The following is a 26,158-nucleotide window of genomic DNA, read 5'->3' as shown; positions in this document are numbered from 1 at the left end:
CAACTCCAGTTGAAGTCAAGGGGAGGTGCTGGTGCTTGAAGCTTCTGGAACGCAGGGCATGAGCCATCTCAAGCTGGGCAGCCCAGACTGGGGTCAGCTGGAGAGTTTTATCCTACATGACTTGTCTGAGGACATGCAGCAAGTCTGTTGGGCTCACAGAGGAGAGAGGCTCTGGAACAGCCACCTAACAAGTGTAGCAGGGGCAAGAAACCTACCTGGTTTTAGGGTGGATCTTGGTACATTTATGAACGAGATCATATGATGGGGTTGCCTGTAGTAGCAGGGAACTGGACTTGGTGACCCAAGTCCTATGTTCCTATTGCAAAGCTGTGATTAGAATTCATGCTTCCTGCCTCCCACTCTGTGCCTTAAGTCCAAACCCTCGCTCCTTGATGCAGCCATTGTGCAGTGATCGTTCCATGGTCTCGGCAATATTGCAGAGGGCATTTAGAAATTAGAAAGCTGGGAGGTATTGCTAATTTAGAGAAGGACAGAGATATCCTACAGGAGGATCTGGGTGACCTTGTAAACTGGAGTAATAGTAATAGGATGAAATTTAATAGTGAGAAGTGTAAGGTTATGCATTTAGGGATTAATAACAAGAATTTTAGTTATAAGCTGGGGATGCATCACTTGGAAGTAACAGAGGAGAAGGACCTTGGAGTATAGGCTGATCATAGGATGACTATGAGTCGCCAATGTGATATGGCCGTGAAAAAAGCTAATGCGGTCTTGGGATGCATCAGGAGAGGTATTTCCAGTAGAGATAAGGAGGTTTTAGTACCGTTATACAAGGCACTGGTGAGACCTCATCTGGAATACTGTGTGCAGTTCTGGTCTCCCATGTTTAAGAAGGATGAATTCAAACTGGAACAGGTACAGAGAAGGCCTACTAGGATGATCCGAGGAATGGAAAACCTGTCTTATGAAAGGAGACTCAAGGAGCTTGGCTTGTTTAGCCTAACAAAAAGAAGGTGAGGGGAGATATGATTGCTCTCTATAAACATATCAGAGGGATAAATACCGGAGAGGGAGAGGAATTATTTAAGCTCGGTACCAATGTGGACACAAGAACAAATGGATATAAACTGGCCACCAGGAAGTTTAGACTTGAAATTAGACGAAGGTTCCTAACCATCAGAGGAGTGAAGTTTTGGAACAGCCTTCCCAGGGAAGCAGTGGGGGCAAAAGATCTATCTGGCTTTAAGATTAAACTCGATAAGTTTATGGAGGAGATGATTTGATGGGATAACATGGTTTTGGTAGTTAAATATTCATGGTAAATAGGCCCAATGGCCTGTGATGGGATATTAGATGGGGTGGGATCTGAGTTACCCAGGAAAGAATTTTCTGTAGTATCTGGCTGATAAATCTTGCCCATATGCTCAGGGTTTAGCTGATCACCATATTTGGGGTTGGGAAGGAATTTTCCTCCAGGGCAGATTGGAAGAGGCCCTGGAGGTTTTTCGCCTTCCTCTGTAGCATGGGGCACGGGTCACTTGCTGGAGGATTCTCTGCTCCTTGAAGTTTTTAAACCACGATTTGAGGACTTCAATAGCACAGACATAGGTGTGAGGTTTTTCGCAGGAGTGGTGGGTGAAATTCTGTGGCCTGCGTTGTGCAGGAGGTCAGACTAGATGATCACAATGGTCCCTTCTGACCTTAGTATCTATGAATCAGACGTGTGCAGGTTTCAGTCCAGGCTCAGATGAGAGTTGGGCTAAATCCATGCAACCTCAAAAGAGCAATCTGAAACCAAGCAGGTGGGCCTTGAGCTTCCAGGCTTACTGTCTACTTATTGTCTTCTGGACAGACAATTCTGGATCACATGCACCTGAAGTGTAAGTGTCACGGCCTCTCAGGAAGCTGTGAGGTGAAGACCTGCTGGTGGGCACAGCCAGACTTTCGGGCAATCGGTGACTACCTGAAGGACAAGTACGACAGCGCCTCTGAGATGGTGGTGGAGAAGCACCGTGAGTCCCGGGGCTGGGTGGAAACCCTAAGGGCCAAGTATGCCCTCTTCAAGCCCCCAACCGAGCGAGACCTGGTGTACTATGAGAATTCCCCCAATTTCTGCGAGCCCAACCCCGAGACCGGCTCCTTCGGGACCAGGGACAGAACATGCAACGTCACCTCCCACGGGATCGACGGATGCGCCTTGCTGTGCTGTGGGCGCGGCCACAACACCAGGACGGAGAAGCGGAAGGAGAAATGCCACTGCCTCTTCCACTGGTGCTGCTACGTGCGCTGCCAGGAATGCCTCCGCGCCTACGACGTCCACACCTGCAAGTAGCAACCGGAGGGGGTGGTAGGCCAGAGCAGGGGGCCAGTGTCTCCTTGAACCTGGGAGCATCATTCCTCACACAGCGGCCTCATGCATCACAGGATGGTGCCCAAGACCACAACGTACCCGATAAGCTGTGCCGTGATGTATATCAAGGCAGGCGTTCCCTTCGTGAATCCCACCGCCAAACTGAGCAAGCTGGAGTCTAGCTCCTGTACGAGACTCCACCATGGGCTCTCCACACCTCATCTACGTCTCCCAGGCGAGAACAAGGCAGCTCAATGGCAGAGACATTCCACACCCACTTTAGGTCACATAGTTACTGATTTTTCACTAGTTCCACTCTGTTTGACCAGCGTCAGCATGGCAGGCAATCTGCTCTGGCAAGGGAGGGGGACACAGGTCAGGACTGAGGTGTATTGGAAGAGGTGTGTAACGGACTCACAACTGGGAACACATGGGGTGTGTCAGGTCGAGATAGAAGTGCATTGGCACAGCAGCTGTGCAGGGTTGGTTTAACTTTTAACACCGGGTTTAAGCAGAAATGGATTTAACAGTGTGAAACACAGTAAACTGTAGACTTCCTCCTTTCCCCCTTAAGGAACTCCTACCCTGCTGCCACTCTCAGAGCCGAGCATGGCCAGCAATGGTTTCATCACAACCACGCCTTCCCCAGCAAGTCTCTAGCTCTCGTTTGGTCTGATGGGTTCTCCAGCTATTTCCCTAGCAGCTGCTTCTCCGGCTGGCCACTACCACAGCCCCGGTGCCATTCCTGTCTCCACGGCTAGTGTATGCAAACACCGGCGGGCTTTCCCTTACCACACCCAGCCTCGCCGCTCCCTACCCGACTCCACCATTTGTAGGGACGTTCCTAATACGTCAAGTACCTGACTTGAAACAAAATTCCTTGCTTTTTTAATCAAGAAAAAAAGGTATTTAATAAATAAATAGCACATTTATTGCCTTGTAATTATTTTTTCTGTAGCCCAGTATCCTAGCACTGACTGGAAAATCCTTCCCATCAACCTGCTGTATCCAAAGTTTGTACAAAGTTGTAGAGGTTGTTGATTTTTTAAATTTTATATTCAGAAAATTCTCTTTTTATAAGCACTATTTATTACACAATGTATATATCTTTGAGTTAACTAAGATTATATATTATATAAATATATACATATATATATATTTGGAGATAAATATATTTCAACTTGCTTTTTGTTGTTGTCCTGTTAAGACATTAAAGAGAAAGTAAATGAACTTAAACTGATACACTCGAGAGCCCATGTTGTTCACTTGTTATGGAGCCTGGTGAGATCAGTGAAACCCACAGGAATGGTCAGTGCTCTTGATGGACAGGTGAGTGCATTCGGACGCCACCACCTCAAGTAACACCAACAACTGAGACTAAAAACTAACCACTTGCCATATAGTGATAGTGCTGATCACAAGCAGCTTTCTACAGTGAAATATCACAATGAACAAACATTAAGACAGTGTCTGATGGTGTCCAGCGTTGCTTAATCCTACACAGAACTCAATGGCATTAGATTAAATAGAATCACAGAGTTTAAGGCCAGAAGGGCTCATTAGATGATCTAGTCCAGGAGTTCTCAAACTGGGGGTCAGGACCCCTCAGGAAGTCACGAGGTTATTACTGGGGGGAGGGGGGTTCATGAGCTGTCAGCCTCCACCCCAAACCCCGCTTTGCCTCCAGCATTTATAATGGTGTTAAATATATTAAAAAGTGTTTTTAATTTATAAGGGGGGCCACACTCAGAGGCTTGCTATGTGAAAGGGGTCACCAGTACAAAAGTTTGAGAACCACTAATCTAGTCTGACCTCTTGTTTGTCACAGTCCATTAAATATCCCTGTACTGAGCCCAGTAACACGTGTGTGGGTTGAATCGTCTTTTCCAGAAAGGCCTCCAGTCTTGATTTAGACTAGAGCCATCAAGAGTGGAGAATCTTCCACTTCACTTGGTGGTTTGTTCCAATGTTAATCATACTCATTGTTAAAAATGCGTGCCTAATTTCTAATTTGAATGTCTGGCTTCAGCTTCCAGCCATTGATTCTTGTTCTGCCTGTCTCCAGTGCATTAAGGAACCCTTCAGAGTACCTGGTATTTTCTCCCTGTGATGGTACTCATACACTGTGATCTAGGCCCCTCTCCATCTTCTTTTTGATAAACTACACAGGTTGAGTTCTAAGGCTCTCACTGTAAGGCATCTTCTACAGCCATCCAATTTTTTTTTTGGCCTCTTTTCTGTACTCCCATCAAGTTTTCAAAAACCTTTATAGAATGTGGACACCACAACTTGGTTTCACTATCGGTTTCATCAATGTCCTACACAGAGAGAAAATTACCTCCCTACTCCCGTTTATCCATCTGGAGGGTCACGTTCACCCTTTTTGTCACAGTATTGCACTGCGAGTTTGTGTTCAGTTGCTTGCCTACTATAAACCCCCCCAGGCCTTTTCAAGGTCTCTGCATGCCAGGATAGTCCCCCACTCTGTAGGCGGCACCTGCATTCCTTGTTTCTAGATGTGTGACTTTATATTTGGTTGTATTAAAGTGCATCTTGTTCGAATGGGCCCAGTTTACCATGAAATCCAAATCGCTCTGCATGACTGCCCTGTTGTCATTTACACTTCAGCAATTTGTGTGTCATCTGCAAATTGTAACAAGCAGTGCTAGAATAAAACCCATTTGCTTAACAGTTCAGTATTTAATATTCTACGGTGGAAATGCAGCCTTGGGTGGTTCATGTGGGCCCTTCAATTGGAAGTGAAAGCACTAGGAGGATGACAAGGAAATAATTAAGTTAGTAGCCGGAATGTATATAACAAAAGTCATGGGCCATTATTTATTTTACATAAAAGGAGAATATATAGAAAGAGAAATTCTCGTGAAAACATGCATCTATCCCTAAGGGCCTGAAACCCAAGGCTAGCTCTGTAACACAATGATACTAACCACTTAGGGCAACATGTGATGGAAGTGCCAGGTTGCAGAGGCTATGCAGAGAGGGGGATTTGGGAGGTGACACGGTGAAAGACAGGGGTGTAGTTAAACACTCCCCCCCACCCCCAGTGTGGTTTTAAAGATCAAACTGAATCTGGTAACATTTCCTTGCTAGCCCATAGTCAAAGAGTTAATGATTTCGGCCAAGATTTTCCAAAGTGTGACCTGAGATGCCTTAAAGGGACCTGATGCTCAGAGGGGTCATGCCCAGGCTTTCTGAAGATCAGGACCCTTCATAGTGTCTCAAGTTGGGCAGCAAAATACTGGGCATCAAAAGATTATTCACTTTTGAAAATCTTGGCCTTGATCTGTTTTTCTCTTTGCACATAAAATCCATTTTATCACGCCCTGTAACCTGTATGGGAACTATTGCAAAAACCTGAGCTTTGCTTCTAAAGATCTCCAAAGCTGTATCTTAAAGTAAGACCCCAGAAACAGCAGTTTGAGGCCTGTGCCTGGATGCATCCAATATATCTAGTTCTCAATATGTATCAGCTCCCGCCACCAACACATCCATCTCCCAAGGACAATTCAGCCTCCTAAGTCATTCCAAGTATGTTCTTTTTATTGCATCCATGATTTACATTTAAACCATATAATATTTATGTTTCTCAATATCTCTTTGGACAAAAAACCACAATAAATGTTTACATCATTTAATCTGAGACATAAATTAATACATTGTGTGCTGCTTTCACTGGGATTTGGGGGGGAAGAAGGGGACAAATGAAAGTTGCAAGATCATACACAAATATAGGAGGGTGCATACTGGTCACTGGGACTCACAAAATCACAGTACAGCAGCACTGACCAAAAGAAGAAAAAATCAAGGAGGGAAGTTAAATGGCTAAAACACATGACCAAGTTCAAGTACACAGCAGGGTCCAGAGAATGGTTTGCCTTCAACCACAGGGCCAAAGGACATTCGCAGAGAAGGAGGTTGCTCCCAAACCCCTAGGGGTGTCTGAGTTGCCATGCCTAGGCAGCTTGTAAACCCCACACGGGCTTTATGTTCCTGCAAATGGCCGATTGTGTTTGCCTCTCCCTGTCCCGGGTGGGGAAAATATAGCAGCATGCTCCATGCACTTTGTTAAAATACGGGCTGAGCTCATTGACGAGGGAAGAGAATTCTCACTCAGTTATCAGTAAAAGTGTATCATGCAGGTGCTTTGCAGCCAAAATTTGGTACACTGCTTTACCACAGCGCAAGAATGGAAACTGAGCTTGCCCTGGCAACACAAGGGGTCCTGCAGAACCTGGAGAACTCAGGAAAAAGAACTTGGATACCTACCTTTCAAAGGATGAGAGGAAAGATCATTTTTTCCAACCCTCAGTAGTTCATCAGGAAAGCAGGATTAGTTATACTGGTTAATGCCAGTTCTGGCTTCAATACCACCCACATTTTAATAAAATTTAGATTCTCAACTGACATTATGAAAACAAGATGCTTAAGTGAGAAAATTAAAAAAATTCTTCAAAGCTTTACAGAAATGATTGTTGTGCGCGTATCTAGCTAGGGAAGGAACCCAACTCTGCCCAGTGCCGCCCACTGCCAGCTGCAGTCACTACTGCTGCTAGCCCCACTGGGCCGCCAACCGAGTGCATGTCAAAGTGGGCTGTAGCCGCTATATTACTGCGCTTTGCTGTCCGAGGCAATGACTACACTGCCCCGTGTTTAGAATCTGCACAGACAAGCTAGCTCCGGCTATCCGTCACCATATCAGGCAGGACTGGGAAGTGACATCACAGGCTCAACAGCCAATCCCACTGGGTCACATGACAACAGACAACTGTACAGGAGAGCATTCACCATCACAATGATATCACAAACACACTGCAATACAGCTGCAGACTACACCATTGTAGGTTAGAAGTAGAACTTTTGTACAGAAAAGGTGCCATGTTGTGGTATTAATTTAACGCTGGACATAAGTGTTAGCTTCATAATTCATTGGACACTTCCTCCATGATAAAACAGTGAGAATGTACTTCAGCGTGCAAGGTTTTCTAAAGGAGACTGACCATTCCACAAGACACCAGAATATTTAAGAGCAAAGAAGGGATATTTTATTTCGCTAAACATGCAAATTCCAAGTGGGATGTTGAAGGTAGATGAACATTTCACTTTGTCCAGTATGTTGAACAGAAGAACACAGATCCCAGTGTATTCTCCAGCTTGGTCACTTCTCCAGCCACTGAGCTCCGCACACAGTCCATCTCCACTCAGTCGAGCACACTACTGAAAAACAGACCACAACCGCCACAAAGCATGTCTCTCTGAAGACACCGAGACCCATACACAGCATGCACACAGAAGACACATCTGCAACCTGCTACCTCCCACCCGACGTTCCCTGTCAGCTGCGCAGCAGGGTCTCAAGGGCTGCGCAGGTGGGGAGAGCAGCCCCTCCCTCAGCCCAGTCCAGCCCTGCCCGAGCTGCCGGGGAGGGTATCCCCCCGGCCCAGTCCAGCCCTGCCCGAGCTGCCGGGGAGGGTATCCCCCCGGCCCAGTCCAGCCCTGCCCGAGCTGCCGGGGAGGGTATCCCCCCAGCCCAGTCCAGCCCTGCCCGAGCTGCCAGGGAGGGTATCCCCCCAGCCCAGTCCAGCCCTGCCCGAGCTGCCAGGGAGGGTATCCCCCCACCCACCGGCCCGGCCCGGCCCGGCCCGGCCCAGCCCAGCCCTGCCCAAGCTGCCACAGCCGGGGAAAGGCACCTCTCACCTGGCCCCAAGCTGCTGCGGTGAGAGAGGACTGGGCAAAGTCCTCTCACCATAGCCCTGGGGCAGCTTTCACCCCAAACCCCTCATCCCTGGCCCCAGCCCAGAGCCCACAACCACCCCACAACCCTCTGCCCCAGCCCTGAGTCCCCTCCCACACCCCAAACCCCTCATCCCCAGTCCCACCCCAAAACTTGCACCCCCAGCCAGAGCCCTCATCCCCGCACACCCCAACCCCCTGCCCTAGCTCTGAGCCACCTGCCACTGCACCCCAATCCCCTCGTCCCTAGTCCCATCCCAGAGACCGCACCCCCAGCCAGACCCCTCACCCCCCCCACACTCCAACCCTCTGCCCCAGCCCTGAGCCCCCTCCCACACTCTGAACCCCTCGGCCCCACCACACATCAACCTCCATATTGGTGCACATAACAAAATTCATTCCGCACATGGGCATAAAAAACGAGGGAACACTGCCCCAGAGATTCCAGTGCATGCACTGGAGAGCAGGCGTCTGTGAAATGATGCTGCCAGTGGGGGCCTGACTGTAGGATGTCAGGGGGAGTAGCACCCATGCATCAGAGAGCAGAGTTGGGTCCTGGATCAGCCTTTAAAATATTACTAGTACTTACACCCCTTCTTCTCTTAGGAGTGCCAGGAACTTTCTCACACGATAATCAGGATCCATCTAGACACAAAACAAAGATGAAGGAGTGATCACTAGCAGCTAGAATGGATTTACCAAGAACAAGTCATGCCAAACCAGCTTGATTTCCTTCTTTGACAGGATAACCGATTTGGTGAATAGAAGGAATGTGGTGGATATAATATACCCGGACTTCAGCAGGCTTTTGACACAGTCCCACATGATAGTCTCATAAATAAACTGGAGAAATGTGGGCTCAGTAGAACTGCCATTAAGTGGATACATAATTGGTTAAACAACTGCAAATGAAGAGTAACTATTAATGGAATGATGTCAGATTGGAGGGAGGTCTCAAGTAGGGTTCCACAGGATTCTGTTCTGGGTCCGTTGTTGGTTAATATCTTTATTAATGACCTGGATGTTGAAATAGAGACCACACTGATCAAAGTTGTAGATGACACAAAGCTGGGGCGGGGGTGCACTACAGACACTTTGGAGGAGAGAGCTAAAATTCAAAGGGATCCTGATAAATTGGAGAACTGGGCTACAGACAACACACATACAAAGATGGATTACAAGCCACCAGGAACAGTATCCCCGATAATGTCACGGCAAACCTGGTGGCTGAACTTTGTCCTCACCCACAACTATTTCACATTTGGGGACAATGTATACCTTCAAGTCAGCGGCACTGCTATGGGTATCCGCATGGCCCCACAGTATGCCAACATTTTTATGGCTGACTTAGAACAACCCTTCTTCAGCTCTTGTCCCCTAACGCCCCTACTCTACTTGCACTACATTGATGACATCTTCATCATCTGGACCCATGGAAAAGAAGCCCTTGAGGAATTCCACCATGATTTCAACAATTTCCATCCCACTATCAACCTCAGCCTGGACTAGTCCACACAAGACATCCACTTCCTGGACACTACAGTACTAATAAGCAATGGTCACATAACCACCACCCTATACCGGAAACCTACTGACCACGATACTTACCTACATGCCTACAGCTTTCCTTCAGACCACACCACACGATCCATTGTCTACAGCCAAGCTCTAAGATACAACTACATTTGCTTCTATCCCTCAGACAGAGACAAACACCTACAAGATCTCTATCAAGCATTCTTACAACTACAACACCCAACTGCTGAAGTGAAAAAACAGACTGAGAGAGCCAGAAGAATACACAGGAATCATCTACTCCAGGACAGGCCCAACAGAGAAAGTAACAGAACGCCACTAGCCATCACCTTCAGGCCCCAACTAAAACATCTCCAGCGCATCATCAAGGATCTACAACCTATCCTGAAGGATGATCCCTCACTCTCACAGATCTTGGGAGACAGACCAGTCCTCGCTTACAGACAGCCCCCCAACCTGAAGCAAATACTCACCAGCAACCACACACCACACAACAAAAACACTAACCCAGGAATCTATCCTTGCAACAAAACCCGTTGCCAACTCTGTCCTCATATCTATTCAAGGGACACCATCATAGGACCTAATCACATCAGCCACACCATAAGAGGCTCGTTCACCTGCACATCTACCAATGTGATATATGCCATCATGTGCCAGCAATGCCCCTCTGCCATGTACATTGGCCAAACCGACATTCTCTATGAAAAAGAATAAATGGACACAAAACAGATGTCAAGAATTATAACATTCAAAAACCAATCTGAGAACACATCAACCTCCCTGGATACTCAATTAGAGACCTAAAAGTTGCAATACTCCAACAAAAAAACTTCAAAAACAGACTCCAATGAGAAACTGCAGAAATTAATTAATGTGCAAACTGGACACCATTAAATTAGGCTTGAGTAAAGACTAGGAGTGGATGGGCCATTACACAAAGTAAAAACTATTTCCCCATGCTAATTTTTCCCCTACTGTTACTCACACCTTCTTCTCAACTGTTTGAAATGGGCCATTCTGATTATCACTACAAAAGTTTTTTTTCTCCTGCTGATAATAGCTCACCTTAATTGATTAATCTCGTTATAGTTGATATGGCAATACCCATTTTTTCATGTTCTCTGTGTATATATATCTTCCTACTGTATTTTCCACTGCATGCATCTGATGAAGTGGGTTTTAGCCCACGAAAGCTTATGCGCAAATAAATTTGTTAGTCTCTAAGGTGCGACAAGTACTCCTCGTTCTTTTTGCTGATACAGACTAACACGGCTACCACTCTGAAACCAGACAACAAAATGAAATTCAACAAAGACATATGTAAGGTACTATACTTAGGGAAGAAAAACCAAACGCACAAATGCAGACTGGGGGATAAGTGGCTTGGCAGCAGCACAGCTGAAAAGGATTTGGGAGTTGTGGTGGATCACAGCCTCGACCTGAGTCAACAATTAAAACTGTTGCAAAAAAAGCAAATACAATTTTGGGCTGCATTAACAGAGGCATAGCATGCAAGTCACAGGAGGTGATAGTACCGATCTACTCAGCGCTGGTTAGGCCTCAGCTGAGTACTGTGTTCCACTTTGGTCAAAAATGTATAAAAAAGGATGTAGAGAAACCGGAAAGGATCCAGAGGTGAGTGACAAAGATGATCAGAGGGATGGAATGCAGCCATACGAGCAAAGGCTGAAGGAATGGGGTATGTTTGCTTTGGAAAAGAGGAGATTTAGGGGGGTCACGATTGTGGTCTTCAAAGTATTGAAAGGCTGCCCTAAAAAAGATGGAGAAAAGTTGCTCCCTCTTGCCACAGAGGCAGGACAAGAGGCAATGGGGTCAAACTCCAGAACGGCAGATTTAGATTAAATCTCAGGAAAAACGTCCTCCCTGTAAGAACAGTAGGATAATAGAACAAATTGCCTGGAGAAGTCGTGGAAGCTCCTTCACTGGAGGTTTTCGAAAGGAGGCTGAATAGCCATCTGTCTTGGATGGTTTAGACACAACAAATCCTGCATCTTGGCAGGGGGTTAGACTAGACGACCTTTGCAGTCCCTTCTAAGCCTATGGTTCTATGAAAGAAGTCCCATAAGAAAAAGGAAATGCACTCTCCAGGCGATCATAACCGGAAAATGAACAAAACTAAGACACTCAGCAGTCTCAGACATGAAGACTGAACACAGCTTGGGACTGAGAAATGAAGGCTAGACTTCTGATTTATTACGAAGACAGGGGAGAGGCTTTGTTTCTTACGTTCCACCCAAGTAGGAGGAGTTTGAGTTATAACCATTTGGAAATCAGAGATTGCAGTTTCCTAATATTTTATTTACATTTTATTGCATCTCACACAGTTTGAATATAAGCTCCATATTCAGATGTTTATTCTGTAGTCTTCAGGGAGATTGGTGAAGTATGGTGGGCTAGTACTAGAAATACTCCACATGGACAGTCCAAAGTTTACAAATGCTGTAATTTTGGAACTAGGGATCAAATATTCTATTTGAAGGGAGCACTCAGACCTATGCTTAGCAAAATAAACACAAAAGGAGGGCTAGCTGCAATATGCTCACTGGCCTCTTGACCGATACCTGGATAGATAGAGGATAATATTCAATCTGACGAGCACAGGAGTGCCATAAGGGAAACTATAGCAAAAAGTTCCTTTATTGTATGTTTTATGTTCCTATAGTTAAAGAAAATCTTCTATTGATTCCAGGTTTATGAAAAAAACAAAATGCAACAAATGGAAAGAGAGGGAAGTTGATGACAATGACTATAAATTAGCAGTAATGAAATGCAGACTACTGATCAAGGAAGCTAAAGGTATGAGTAAAAAACCTGACCACTAGGACTGGGGACAATAAGAGGGATTTTGTAAAAATATATCAGGAACAAAATAAATCCTAGCAATGGGATAAGTCTGATACTAGACAAGGATGGTAAAACTGTAAACAATGAAGAAAAGTCAGACATGTTCAATCACTATTTCTGTTCCACATTTGGAAAGGAGCTGGATGATATATTCATATCTCACAGTGATAACAAAATATTTTCTATGAGAACAGTAACTAGGTAGAATATTAAACAGCAACTACCACACTTGACTATTTTTAAATCTGCGGGAAGGGTTGCACCCAAGAATTTTAAAAGAATTGGCTCCGTTGCTCAGAGCCACCAATGTTGATTTTTAACAAATCTTGGAATGTTGAGGATATTCCAGAGGACTAGAAAAAGAAAACCAACTACTGTTGTGTCATTATTTAAAGGGTAAATAGGATGATCTGGATAACTATGGGTTGGTTAGCCTGACATTGATCCTGCAGAGTTAAAAAATTAAATAATGGAAGCATAATTAATGCCAATCAACATGGTTTTACAGAAAACATGTCTTGTAAAACAAACTTGATATCGTATTTTGATGAGATTACAAGGGTTGTAGACAAAGATAACTGATATATGACATCTGTAAGGTACTTGACTTAGTCGTGCACAACATTTTGATTAAGAAATAGTAATATGCAAGATCAATGCAGTATATATTAAATTGATTAAAAACTTGTAGATCTAAAAAACTAATTGTAAATGGTCAGCAATGAGAGTATTTCTAATGGGGTCCCACAGCACTGTATTCGTGGTCCAATACCATTTAATGCCTTTATCAATGATCTGGAAAAAATATATCATTACTGATAAAGTTTGCATATGACTCAAACTGGTGGAGTGATAAAAATCATACAGACAGGTCACTTATACAGAGCAATGTGGATCGTTTAGTAAGCAGGGCTCACTTGAACAAAATGCATTTTGATCCAACCCAACTATAAGGCCACATATCTAGGAAGCAAGAATGTAGGTTACATGTACAGGACAAAGGAGTGTTTGTGAAAGCAGCAACTCAGAAAAGAAAAGAACTTAAGGATCAAAGGATAACCACCTGGACATGAGCTCACGGTACAACACAGTGGCTGAGAAAGCAAACAATCCTTGGATGTATAAGCAGTGGCATATGAAGCAAGAGGGGGGAGTGATACCAACACTGTATACACAGCACTGGTGAGACCACAACTCTATACTGTGTCCAATTCTAACGTCCACGCTTCAGAAAGAATGCGGACAAATTGGAAAGGGGTCAGAAAAGCACGAGAAGTACGACTCAAGATTTTAAAAACTTGGCTTACAGGAAGAGACTGAAGCAGTTCAATCTATTTGGTTTATCCACGAGAAGGTTAAGAGGTACCTGAATGGGGAGAAGATTTCCAGTCATAGGGTTCTAGCAGACACAGGCATAACTAGATCCAGTGACTGGAAACTGAAGCTGGACAAATTCAGACTAGAAATAAGGTGTACATTTTTAACAGTGAGGGTAATTAACCGTGAGAACAAAATACCTAGGCATGTGGTGGATTCACCATCACTTGGAGTCTTTAATTCAGGATTAGATGTCTGTCTAAAAGACACATTCAAGCTCGCCCAGAAGGTCTGGCCTTGAGGCGTCACTTCACTTAGTGAAATTCCATGACTTTGGCCATGTAGGAAGTTAGGCCAGAGCAGCATAATGAACTTTCTCTTATCAGTTGTGAACATGTGAATTTTTTCCTGTATCTATGGCAACAAAGTGCATCTGAGACTTGCGTGAAAAGCGATGACTTTTTGCAATTCAGAGACATCAAGTGTGTGGGAGACTGAATATAAAGGAGCTAGGCAGAATTCAAATTACTTTAATTAATTAATGGCCATGGATCACATTGCTACCAAGCAAGTGCACACCCAACATCTATATAAGCTCCAATTTGCTCTCATTTATCCACCTATTTAATGTATTCAAAATGATTTGAACCAAAGTTAAAATGCTGCCTACTTTCCCTCAGGTTGGTCTGTCAGGGATTCAGATCATATAGAAAATGACCACCTTCTTAAACAAAATCACTTTAAATGCTTGAACATGCACTTGGATTGTAAGCAACAACATTCTTCTGAAACATTCCAGAACAGCAGCCTGTTTACCAAGGGGGAAAACACCCTACCCCCTCGTGACACCGCTCACCACGTTGGTATGTAGCAGTGGGGAAAAGCTGGTGCAATTTGATTCCCACTCCCCCATCTCAGAACTGCCCTTACTCTGCACATTTTTAATCCTGGAGTTTTAAAAGCATCAATGTTCAAGGTCACAATCTAACCAAAGTCATTTCCCTGTCTCAGAAGGTGGTTAGAGAGGCATCTATTGTCAAGATTTTAAGTAAAATGGGCTGTAACTGTACCCTTGCAGGCCTGAGCCCATTAAACACATTTAATGCATGTGAGCAGTGACTTACTGACTTGCCTGTAGGTATGGAATTAAAAGTCAAGGGAAAGAGAGGAAAAAGTAATCTAGATAAATGACTTTATTCCCTCAGGTGACATCTAGTTAGAGCAGATCCTCAGTGCTGTGCAAGTTTTAACAGAATTGTGAATAGTGAACAGCGGGGGATACATGACTCATATGCTGCTAAACTATATGCTTCTTCACTTATGCTCATCATCTCATAGGAAGATCTAAAGACAGTACATTCAGCTGCACCAAATCCATTTGATGAAAAAAAGGGGAGAATGGGAGGGAAGGGTTCAAATGTAGAAGGGCTTTGAAATGTCAGCCACTGAGGATTAGGCCCAAATGCTACACACACACTTTTTTAGCTCACATACACAGTAGAGCATGTGCCTGATGGCTAGCTTGCAGGCACAGGAGATGCAATGGTGAGGGGCTAAGAGCTACGTATTTCTACCCTAGGCAATTCTTTTCTTTAAAGTGCTGACAGTGGAAAATGAAGAGAGCAGCTGAACAGCTTGACAGATTTATCTTCTTTCAGGGAAAGAGCCACTACACCTGCACAGGAAACTTTTTCATAACAAAATCCTCAATTATCACTATCTGCAATCTTAACTTAGCACTTGTGCTTGAGAAGGCAATTCATGAAAGGTAAGTCAGCCCAGATCCCCTGGTCTGCAGACATGCTTCTCTGAAGACTAACTTCATACAACTCATGGGCACTCTATTTTTTACAGATCTCTCAATGGACTGAGACATGGTGCTCTCTCTACTGACTGGAGCTGAAAACTGCTGTAGGGAAATCGGCAAGTAATACTGTTGCCTTTTTGGAAATGTAACAAGTTCAAGCCACAGCAGACGCAATACAGGGCTCCCAATTTAACAGAGGCAAGGGTCTGTGGGCCAAAAGGTGCTTTCAACGATGTTCTAGTCTCTCGTACATCCCTGAAGCAAAAAGCCTCTTACTTGCAATGACATCTCGATCAACATCAGGAGCTTCTTGATTCCGATCCACACTTTCTTCCCTTTGACATGATGTGCAATGGTGCTGCGCTCGTTATCTTTGAAGTTACCAAGAAGCTGGAAGGAAACCAGGAGACAGCCAGCAACATTAGAAGGACAACTGTGCCAGCCACACTGGTGAGTGCAGAATTAGAAAACAGTCCTTAGCTTAGTCTTGGAAACAATTAAGAGTAACTGCCTGGAGATACTGTAGGAACAGTCAGACCAGGATACTTTTATGGCATAGCTGTTATCAACAATATCATACAGAGCCAACCTTCCATCGATTTACTTTCTGAATCTTCTATCCTAGGCTAGTCTTCCCCAAATGACAGAGTCTATGAGGAACACAGTGATGTGTGCTAGAGCAACCTTGCAAAACTGTTGTAAAAATTACCAGACGTGAACTACCCTTTGTGAGGATGATAATAATGAAAATACCAACAGTATTTTAGTTACCCTTGTGGAGTGCCACTTTGAAGGCTGTACTACAAGTCTGATAAGCATTTACATCACCTGCTACAAACTCCACACTGCTGCTTGGAGCAGAAGCCAGCCATGGGCTTGACCCGTGGGAGGCCAAGCATCTCCTGACGTGCTGAGCTTTCTTAGCCCCCATCAGTCAACTCAATGGGAATTCAGTGCCTCACAGGATTGGGCCTCATGAATTCAAATTTAAAGAGTTTTGAGGACAACTCTGCTCTCTCTCTTCTATGCCCTCAGAACCGTTTCCAGCCAGCAGAAAAAAGAAGTCACACCCTCTCTGTGTTTTTCCTCTCCCTGTGTCTGCCTCCTGCTTTCCTTGCTTTGGGAACATGACATTCAGTTACACCGGATAGCTGGTGTTGGGCCAATAGAGTAAAGCAGGTCACTATTTCAAAATGGAGCCCTATCGCACTCCCCACGGACACCTTTTGATTCCATTCATCAAGTGCTCTATTGCATGGGACATTATTCACACTAACAGTCACTCAGGTGGTCTCTCAGCCGTCTTGACGTTCAGGGGGTCTCCTTACCTCCAAGGCCTCCATCAGCTGCTCTCCTGTTGCAATACTGGGTACATGAATGGTGGTGCTGAAAGCATCTAGCATTTCCATTTCCTGCAGGACATCTTTACGGCTGGTGGTTCCAATGATTAAAAGCTTGCGACCCTGCCCATATAAGAAGGAATAAATGTCAAGAAAAAAAGGAAAGCACAGGCGTCACCCTTGGGGAGATTAGGTCAAGTGCAGGGAAAAGAAATGAGGCAAATGGTGAGAAATGCTGCTTAAAGCCCCTACAACATATCTCTAACAGATTGAAAAATGAGAGATATCAGATTGAAAATAGTGGAAGTCACCAGCACAAATCTTTAACAAGACAATATCGAAGAATAAGGCTAAGGAAATCAGAATCCTTCCTGCCCATCAGAATCAGAAAAGACCAATAAAGATGTTTTTTTAAGCCCCATCCATAAAGCCTGCATATCGGAACTTTTCTGCTAAAATGACCATTTGTAACATCTGGGTATCATTAGGGGTTCAGAGTTAACACTCACTGAGCTGAATTAGGGCACTTACACCTCTGAGAGCTATAGTTTCTGGCTGATGATGCTGTGGCTGTGATGACTGTTGTGAAACCTAGTACAAAAAGTTCAAGCCCCTTTCAGCATTTTTACCACTGGGTCAATGTAAAAAGGCCAGAAACTGGCAGAGCTCCACCCTCCCCCACACCCCCGGCTACTGTTGCTGGAGACAAGGACAAGACGACAGTACTTCGTTGGATTATGTTCTGAAGTAGCATTTTCCACAACCAGGAAAGACAGAAACCTGATTATTATTTTTTTAAAAAGAAAAGGAGTACTTGTGGCACCTTAGAGACTAGTCTCTAAGGTGCCACAAGTACTCCTTTTCTTTTTGCACATACAGACTAACACGGCTGTTACTCTGAAACCTGTCCTTATTTTTTTAAGTCAACACAAAAGTTTAAATTCTGATGAAAATGATCTGAGTAGCAGAGAGGAAGGAGTCAGTCTGGCACACCCGGGGCATCTCCTCACTCTACCATACATAGTTCTTTTTGCTGTGTCAGACAACACTGTGATGACGGCACCCTCCCTGCCCCCAGGACACACAGCATGCCGGACTCCTGAATAAAGTGAATAGGTCTGAATGCTAGTAACAGCAGGTGCAGTTAACGCACAGGGGAGGCTTCTGTCCCATATTTATGAATTCTCACTAACGCAGCTCCCAAGTTCACATGTCTGGGTGCACACAGTGAGTAGGAAAAAGATTTGGGGGTTGTGGTGGATAATCAGCTGAACATGGAGTTCCCAGTTACATCTACACAGGGCTAAAAGACCCACAGCATGACCGCAGCTGGCCCAGGTCAACTGACTCAGGGTCGCAGGGTTCAGGCTGTGAGGCTAAAAATGGCTGTGTCAACACTCAGACTTGGGCTGGGATACATAAACAGCGGAATGTCAAGTAGGAAAAGAAAGGTTATTTTACCTCTCTATTTGGCACTGGAATATGGTGCCCAGTTCTGGTGCCCTCAATTCAAGGAGGATGTTGATAAATTGGAGAGAGTTCAGAAAACAGCCACGAGAACAATTACAGGATCAGAAACCTGCCTTATAGAGTTAGACTCATGGAGCTCAATCTATTTAGGGTGAAAGACCCTGGATCCCTGCAGGCACAAGGTGAGAAGGCTGCAGTCCTCACAGGGCAGAGCAGAGAGCCCCAGCCAGGCCCGCGAGGAGGCAGATCAGCCCCAGCCTGCGGAGGCCATCCTGCTGCTGCTAAGTGGTTCCATCCTCCTCCTCCTCACAGTCCTGGCCAGAGGTCTGCGCTCCACCAGGCCAGAACCAGCCTCTTCAGCACCTCGTGCTTGAGTGTCTTGGGCCCCTCAACTGCACAGGGATACGTGGGTCAGAGGAAACGGTGTTACAAGCTTTGAAGAAATGTGTGATCTTGTTGCTCAGGAACATTTCCTAAGTTTTTGTAATGATGATGTAAAACTGTGTTTATGGGATAAAAAAGCGAAAACTTTTGATGAATTTGAACAAACCTAAGCATCTATTCGAAATAAATCACAGGTAGAGGGGTTTGTTTGGTGGGAAGAATGGTTCCCGTTTTACCCCTGGGAAGGAGGGTGGATGGGAGGCTGGGTGCTCACCTCCCCAAGTCCATTCCTCTAGTCCTCATCCCAAATCTCCTGTAAAAACAGAAGAGCCCAGAAGGCGCTATCACTGTAATTCCACTGAGCACCTGAGGAATAAATGCCCTGTGCTGAGTGGGAACAGACCACAAGCAACTCATGGGAATGCTGCTACGCAGAGCACAGAGGCACCTCAGGCAATTGCCACTTATACAGGATTTATAAACATAGCCTCTGCACAGCCAGGCAGGAAGCACATAAAGGCTGTCAGAATTAATGGGAAGGAACTCCTTGGGTGGAGGGATACAGGTGCAGACATTTCTGTGGTCAGGGGAAACATTGTTAAGAAGAAAGACATAGTGCCAGGACAGATGGCAGAGCTTTGGCTAGTAGGTCACAAAATCCTTGTGCCTTTGGCTAAAGTACACATGGAAACTGAGGATTTGGAAGCTGAATGGACAGTGGCTGCAGTACATGATAACCCATCACAATTATTACTGGGGAATGACTTTTTCGATGTAGCTCGGGCTGTCAATGGATCTGCCAGCAGCAAGGAGGAATATGGTGCTGAAACCCCAGAAGGAAAGAGCGAAGTCCCAGGAACTGCTGGAGGAATGGGAGTCTCTCTCTTTAATTCCTCTGCAGTAGTGAAAAACAGTCTACCAGGGGTGGGTGTGGTTGAGACCAGCTCCTGCTGCTTGGTGGTTAAAGGCAGCGTCTCCTCTGAGGGGCAGGGGAGTGTGTTTCTGTCAGTGAGAAAACTGTCCAGGTTGCTAGCTGCCAGCAGGCTGCAGTTGAACAGGGGGCAGACCTCTCTCTAGGGTGCATAGGGAGATGTGTCCTAGAGGGAAGGCCGGAGGAGGGGGATGAAATCCTAGAGATCACTGCCGTGGGTGAGGGTTCCATGGATTCTGTAGCTGGAGGCAAACCCAGTTCAAAGAGAGGGGAGGGGGTGGTCCCTGCCAGTGAAAGAACTGTTCTGGCTGTTAGCTGAGAGCCCTTCACAGATGAACAGGGGATAGATCCCACTCTAGAGAGCACAGAGGTGTGTGTCTTAGGAGGGGACCAGAGGGGGAAGTTGAGAAGGAATTTGGGGGAGTACATGAATGTCTCCTCACTGATTACACGGGAAGGTGTGCCCAGGGCAGATTTGCTGGGTCGGCGTTTGTGTTCCCAGGCACCCAACCTGTGGATCAGATTTTAAGAGGGAACTGTGTAACTGACTTCCCGGAGGGGAGCAGACATACTACTGACCTCTTGGGGACAGAGAGGAGCGACAGAGGGTACCCCAATCCAGGACCCACTTTTGCAAAATGTTGTTCCTGGTGTACTTGTGAAAACTAACTGTCTCTTTAAGACAGGATGGAAATCCTACTAAAGACTTGAGTGACAGTGAAAATGCTAATGACCCATCTGAGAAAGGGGATACTGGACAAAACACTAAAGGGAAAGAAAGACCAGTACCTGAACACACACTATGGTTTAGAAAGGGGTTGCAAAACACAATAGGTATTGAACAAACTGGACTGTCAGAAGACGTGGTATGATAAACATAGTTGGAAACACCTCCCTGTCATGACTTTGCTGGTACTGTTACATTTCATAATACGGAGTTTATTGGTTATGACAAAGCATTTGGTACTTATGGTAAATCCTTTAAAAATGTGTAAAACACATAATACTGCTTCTCAGCAAGTACCTGTAAACAGGCTCAGAGGCTGGTCATAGCAGGGAAAACATAACAAAAGCTGAACTGCTATGTGGAAGGGGAAACTGGGGCACACCACCTCATGGCATTGATGGCTAAATGCCAAGACACCTACACTCTAAAAGATATTGGTATGTGAATTATAGTAACAATGCCCACACCAGAATGTTTTCAGGCAACCTGGGAAAAGAAACACAGAACTTTGCAAAAACACATGTGGATGACACTACAATGTTTGGTAACACTTGGGAAAAACCTAAAGAGGGCATTAGGCACACTGCCTTCACATTAGTCAGTGACTAACCCATGGCAGTAATCTAAGGGGGGAGGTGTGACACCCTGGGACCCCAATATTCACCACTGTCAGGTAATGAGGATGTGTTTTGTACAAAGTATGCCTTGTGAGGTATCCTTCTAAAAGTCTTGATCTGCTAGACAGTGATATGTCGTTGGATTGTACATGCTATCGTCGTATGTGAAGTTATGAAGTTTGGCTCTGTAGGTGTTACTGAAACCTGTCATGAGGTTGAAAACGCCCACAAGCCGCCTTTCAGATACAACAGTTGTCATAAATATAAAGGGAAGGGTAAACCCCTTTAAAATCCCTCCTGGCCAGAGGAAAAATCCTCTCACCTGTAAAGGGTTAAGAAGCTAAAGGTAACCTCGCTGGCACCTGACCAAAATGACCAATGAGGAGACAAGATACTTTCAAAAGCTGGGAGGAGGGAGAGAAACAAAGGGGTCTGTGTGGCTGTCTATATGCTGTCTTTGCCGAGGATAGACCAGGAATGGAGTCTTAGAACTTTTAGTAAGTAATCTAGCTAGGTACGTGTTAGATTATGATTTCTTTAAATGGCTGAGAAAAGAATTGTGCTGAATAGAATAACTATTTCTGTCTGTGTATCTTTTTTGTAACTTAAGGTTTTGCCTAGAGGGGTTCTCTATGTTTTGAATCTAATTACCCTGTAAGGTATCTATCATCCTGATTTTACAGAGGTGATTTCTTTACTTCTATTTACTTCTATTTTTATTAAAAGTCTTCTTGTAAGAAAACTGAATGTTTTTTCATTGTTCTCAGATCCAAGGGTTTGGGTCTGTGGTCACCTATGCAAATTGGTGAGGCTTTTTATCCAACATTTCCCAGGAAAGGGGGGGTGCAAGTGTTGGGAGGATTGTTCATTGTTCTTAAGATCCAAGGGTCTGGGTCTGTAGTCACCTAGGCAAATTGGTGGGGCTTTTTACCAAACCTTGTCCAGGAAGTGGGGTGCAAGGTTTTGGGAAGTATTTTGGGGGGAAAGACGTTTCCAAACAGCTCTTCCCCAGTAACCAGTATTTGTTTGGTGGTGGTAGCGGCCAATCCAAGGACAAAGGGTGAAATATTCTGTACCTTGGGGAAGTTTTGACCTAAGCTGGTAAAGATAAGCTTAGGAGGTTTTTCATGCAGGTCCCCACATCTGTACCCTAGCGTTCAGAGTGGGGAAGGAACCTTGACAACAGTAAAAAGACCAAACAATATTAATGGCTTACTGAGGAAATGCACACAAGCACCAGGATTACCCCAGGAACTGTGTGCAATAGAAACCTCTCTGAGATAGCGCCATACAATGGGAACTATTTGACCCAGATCACAGCAAAAGAGCTTTCAAGCAAGTGAGAACAAGATATAAAAGGGGGGAAATGACATAATGAAGGGACCTTACTCTCCCCACGACAACACTCCTGCAAACACCTCAGGAATAAAGACTGAACAAGGGGGAATTGATGGTCCCAGGCTAAAGGGATTTCTAGCCTGTGTATGAAAACCTGGGAAACCCAAGCTGTAAAGCCAAGACAGCTTGTGCCTTAAGAATCTGCCAGCCTATCACTCAGTGTGAGAAGTATGTTAAGCTCAGTTTGTGGTTTTGTTTATTCACTAGGTAATCTGCTTAGATCTGTTTGCTATTATTTATAATCACTTACAATCTATCCTTTTGTAGTTAATACATTTATTTTATGTTTTAATTCAAACCAGTGTGCATTTGACTAAGGTGTCTGGAGAAAATCTCAGCTTGGTTACCGCAAGCGTGCATGGTCCTCTTCACACTGAGGGAGAGGCGGACCGGGTGTTAAACCCATATACTGGCCAGATTTGACCAGGTCAGGACGGTACTGCTCTGGGGTCCGAGGCTGGTGGTTAGAGAGCCTGGCATGTGACTGCAGCTGGGTATGTCCCTAGCTGTGTGAATGCTGGTGAAAGTGCAAGCTTGGAGGGCTTTGCAACTTGTCACAGCAGTACAGTGTGAGAGGGAGCACAGGCTGGTGGGCCAGAGGGCTTAGTGGTATCCCAATTCCAGGTGGCAACCTGGGGGGAACCCATCACTAATGCCCCCTACTCCTGCTTGCTGCCAGATAGGCCATTCCAAAACTGTGTACAATTTGCAGGAAGATATTAGTAACTTCAATGGGAACACAACAGCTATGTATAACTGACATACATCCTGCACCATCCAGAGTTGGTAGAATTGTGGAGATGCTGCTAGCAGAAAGACGTTTATCAGTAAAAACTTTCCTTTCTGCAGCCCCACATCTCCCCAAATTCTGAGACATCTGGGAAGTAGAGAGTAGTGAATAGAGGCTGGGAGGGTAAGAAATCCAGCAATAAGATGGAAAAGGGGGAAAAAACAACCTTTTTTTTGTATGAATTGTTCAAAGGGCAACATTATTTTTGGGCCACCACCAGCATATTTCTGCCAAAGGAGGCCTCTGCTGATGACAGTAAGTCCAGCTTGCAGTGTCTGATGAAGGTGTTGGCTGACCATATGGATGCTCTGCAGATCTGTGTGTGGAAGCTCTTACTTGTTCCACCCACAAGGCAGCTAGAGATCTCACGGTGTGTGCTTTGATACCTTCCAGAGCAAGGGTCTCTGATGTCTTGTAGGTGTCAGTGATATCAAGCCTAGTGCACCTAGTGATGGACAATGGAAATGCTGAGTCCTTTACATCTAGGCTGGAAGGACTCAAACAGGGCACCCGATTTTCTTCTGGATGGTGGTAGAATTTCAACACTTTTTTGAGATCTTCTCTGTCAGATGTTGCGGCTTCAGACAGAATGAAGGACGGACGACTTCTTGGGAAGCATGGAAGGGAGAATTTACTTTAAGAAGAAGGGACTCTGGAATTCTCAGCACCACCTTGTTGTTGTGGAACATAAATGTATGGTTTTTGCATAGATAATGCCACCAGCTCCGAAACACATCTAGCAGATATGATAGCAACCAGAAAACAGGTAGCAGGTACAGGTAGAAGACTGTCACTGAAGCCAGGGGCCAAAAGGAATCATCTATTAATGTCTTCAAAACACAGTGGAAGATCCCATTTTGGGAAGATTGGCCTGACCACCCTCCTGGCCAGTTTGACAGCCATGAGGAACCTGGACATCTAAGGGTTCTCTCCCAGGGATCCTGCAGAAAGGATGCTGCTGAGAGCAGAAACTTGGTGTGAAATGGTACTGGAGAATGTCTAAAATGGCTGGAGTCCCCAGATTCCTGGGTCCTCACCATACTCTTGCACCAGACACTGAACTGAGCCTCTCCTGGATGCTAGTAAAGTCTTGATGACTTTGGAAGATAGACCCAGCATTACTAAGGATTCCCTTTCGATAACCAGGCTGTTGGCTGAAGCCAATCTGGATATGGATGGAAGAATGAGCCTTGGGAGATGATACCCAGTCTCCATGGTAGTTATCAATATGGAAAATCCTTGGCCAGCGGTAGTTATCAATATGACTGTCACCTGCTCCTTTTTTATTTTCTTAATCACCTTCCCCAGGAGAGGAAAAGTGGGAATGCATGAAGAAAGCCCTGTGGCCATCTGTGTGAAAGGGCATCTGTTGCCATGGATTCAGGAACTCTCTCTCTGATGGGAGTACCTTGGGCTCTTTGTCTCCCTTCAGTCGATTTGTTTGCGAGAACACAATGTCCTCAAGATTAGACCAAAGACCTGATTGAGGCAGAGTGTTGAGGTGGCGTCTGCCTGAGCCAATTCATCTTCTAGTTCAGCTCCCCTTTTACGTGGCTCGCTCTGAGGGACAGGAAAGACTACTCTGACATCTCCATCACTTCTGGGTGTAGCTTCGGTCTCCGGGTCCCTACCTGGTTGTTTATGTACATGTTTGCGGTTGTTTTGTCTGACTGAAGCAGAACGTTATTTTCGTCCGGGGAGCTGCTCTGAGTTCTAGAAGAGCTATGCTGTCTCTCTTTTCCCTCAGGATTCCTAGATGATTTGAAAACCCAGATAAGCACCCCAGCCCTCCTCCTCAACTACTCCGACATCTGTTGGGAAAATAACACCACAGGGCAAAGATTATCCAACTTCTTGGAACGTATTGGAGACAATTTTTTATTTCAGAAGGTGGAGAAAGCTATTAGGGGGAGGCTGTTCTAGATTTGATTTTGACAAATAGGGAGGATCTGGTTGAGAATTTGAAAGTGGAAGGCAACTTGGGTGAAAGTGATCATGAAATTATAAGAGTTCATGATTCTAAGGAATGATAGGAGGGAGAACAGCAAAATAAAGACAATGGGTTTCAAGAAGGCAGACTTTAGCAAACTCAGGGAGTTGATAGATAAGATCCCATGAGAAGAAAGTCTCAGGAGAAAAACAACTGAAGACAGTTGGCAGTTTTTCAAAGAGATATTATTAAGGGCACAAGAGGAAACTATCCCACTGCATAGAAAAGATAGGAAGTATGGCAAGAGACCACCCTGGCTTACCCAGGAGATCTTCAATGATCTAAAAATCAAAAAAGAGTCCTACAAAAAGTGAAAAATAGGTCAAATTACAAGGATGAATATAAACAAACACCACAAGTATGTAAGGACAAAATTAGAAAGGCCAAGACACAAAACGAGATCAAACTAGCTAGAGACATAAAGGGTAACAAAAAAAAATTTCTACAAATACAGTAGAAGCAAGAGGAAGAACAAAGAGAGGTTACTCAAGGCGGGGGGGAGAAATAATAACAGAAGATGTGGAAATGGCACAGGTGCCTACTGACTTCTTTGTTTCAGTTTTCACCAAAAGGTTAGCAGTGATTGGACATCTAATATAGTGAATGCCAGCGAAAATGAGGTAGGATCAGAGACTAAAATAGGGAAAAAACAAGTTAAAAATTACTTAGACAAGTTAGATGTCTTCAAGTCCCCAGGGCCTGGAGTATTGTGTCCTGTTCTGGGCGCCACATTTCAGGAAAGATGTGGACAAACGAGAAAGTCCAGACGAGAGCAACAAAAATGATTAAAGGTCTAGAAAACATGATCTTTAAGGGAAGATTGAAAAAATTGGGTCTGGAAAAGAGAAGACAGAGAGGACATAGCAGTTTTCAAGTACATAAAAGATTGTTACAAGGAGGAAGGAGAAGAATTGTTCTTCT

At 44.9% G+C, this 26,158-nt stretch overlaps 2 protein-coding genes across 4 annotated transcripts in view; one reads left to right on the top strand and one right to left on the bottom strand.

The window, feature by feature from the left end:
- Positions 1-3,243, top strand: part of WNT3 (Wnt family member 3) — an 89,172-nt gene extending 85,929 nt beyond the window's left edge. The window contains exon 4 of the mRNA XM_048829820.2: positions 1,814-3,243. Within this exon, the coding sequence (XP_048685777.2) occupies positions 1,814-2,293 (480 nt within the window). The 3' untranslated portion in view covers positions 2,294-3,243. The remainder of the gene's footprint in view (positions 1-1,813) is intronic.
- A 2,607-nt stretch (positions 3,244-5,850) lies between these two features.
- Positions 5,851-26,158, bottom strand: part of NSF (N-ethylmaleimide sensitive factor, vesicle fusing ATPase) — a 188,707-nt gene continuing 168,399 nt past the window's right edge. For 2 of the 3 annotated variants that reach the window (XM_048829795.2, XM_048829799.2), the window contains exons 18-21: positions 16,919-17,053; positions 15,867-15,980; positions 8,652-8,707; positions 5,851-7,546 (exon numbers count right to left, since the gene is read on the bottom strand). In XM_048829795.2, coding sequence (XP_048685752.1) covers positions 7,531-7,546; positions 8,652-8,707; positions 15,867-15,980; positions 16,919-17,053 — 321 coding nt within the window. In that variant the 3' untranslated portion in view covers positions 5,851-7,530. The remainder of the gene's footprint in view (positions 7,547-8,651; positions 8,708-15,866; positions 15,981-16,918; positions 17,054-26,158) is intronic. The other variant, XM_048829796.2, reaches the window with a different exon arrangement.

The sequence above is a fragment of the Caretta caretta genome, chromosome 27 (genome assembly GCF_965140235.1).
Source record: "Caretta caretta isolate rCarCar2 chromosome 27, rCarCar1.hap1, whole genome shotgun sequence".
NCBI classification, from domain to species: domain Eukaryota; kingdom Metazoa; phylum Chordata; order Testudines; family Cheloniidae; genus Caretta; species Caretta caretta.
This window is presented reverse-complemented; position numbering and strand designations above follow the sequence as displayed.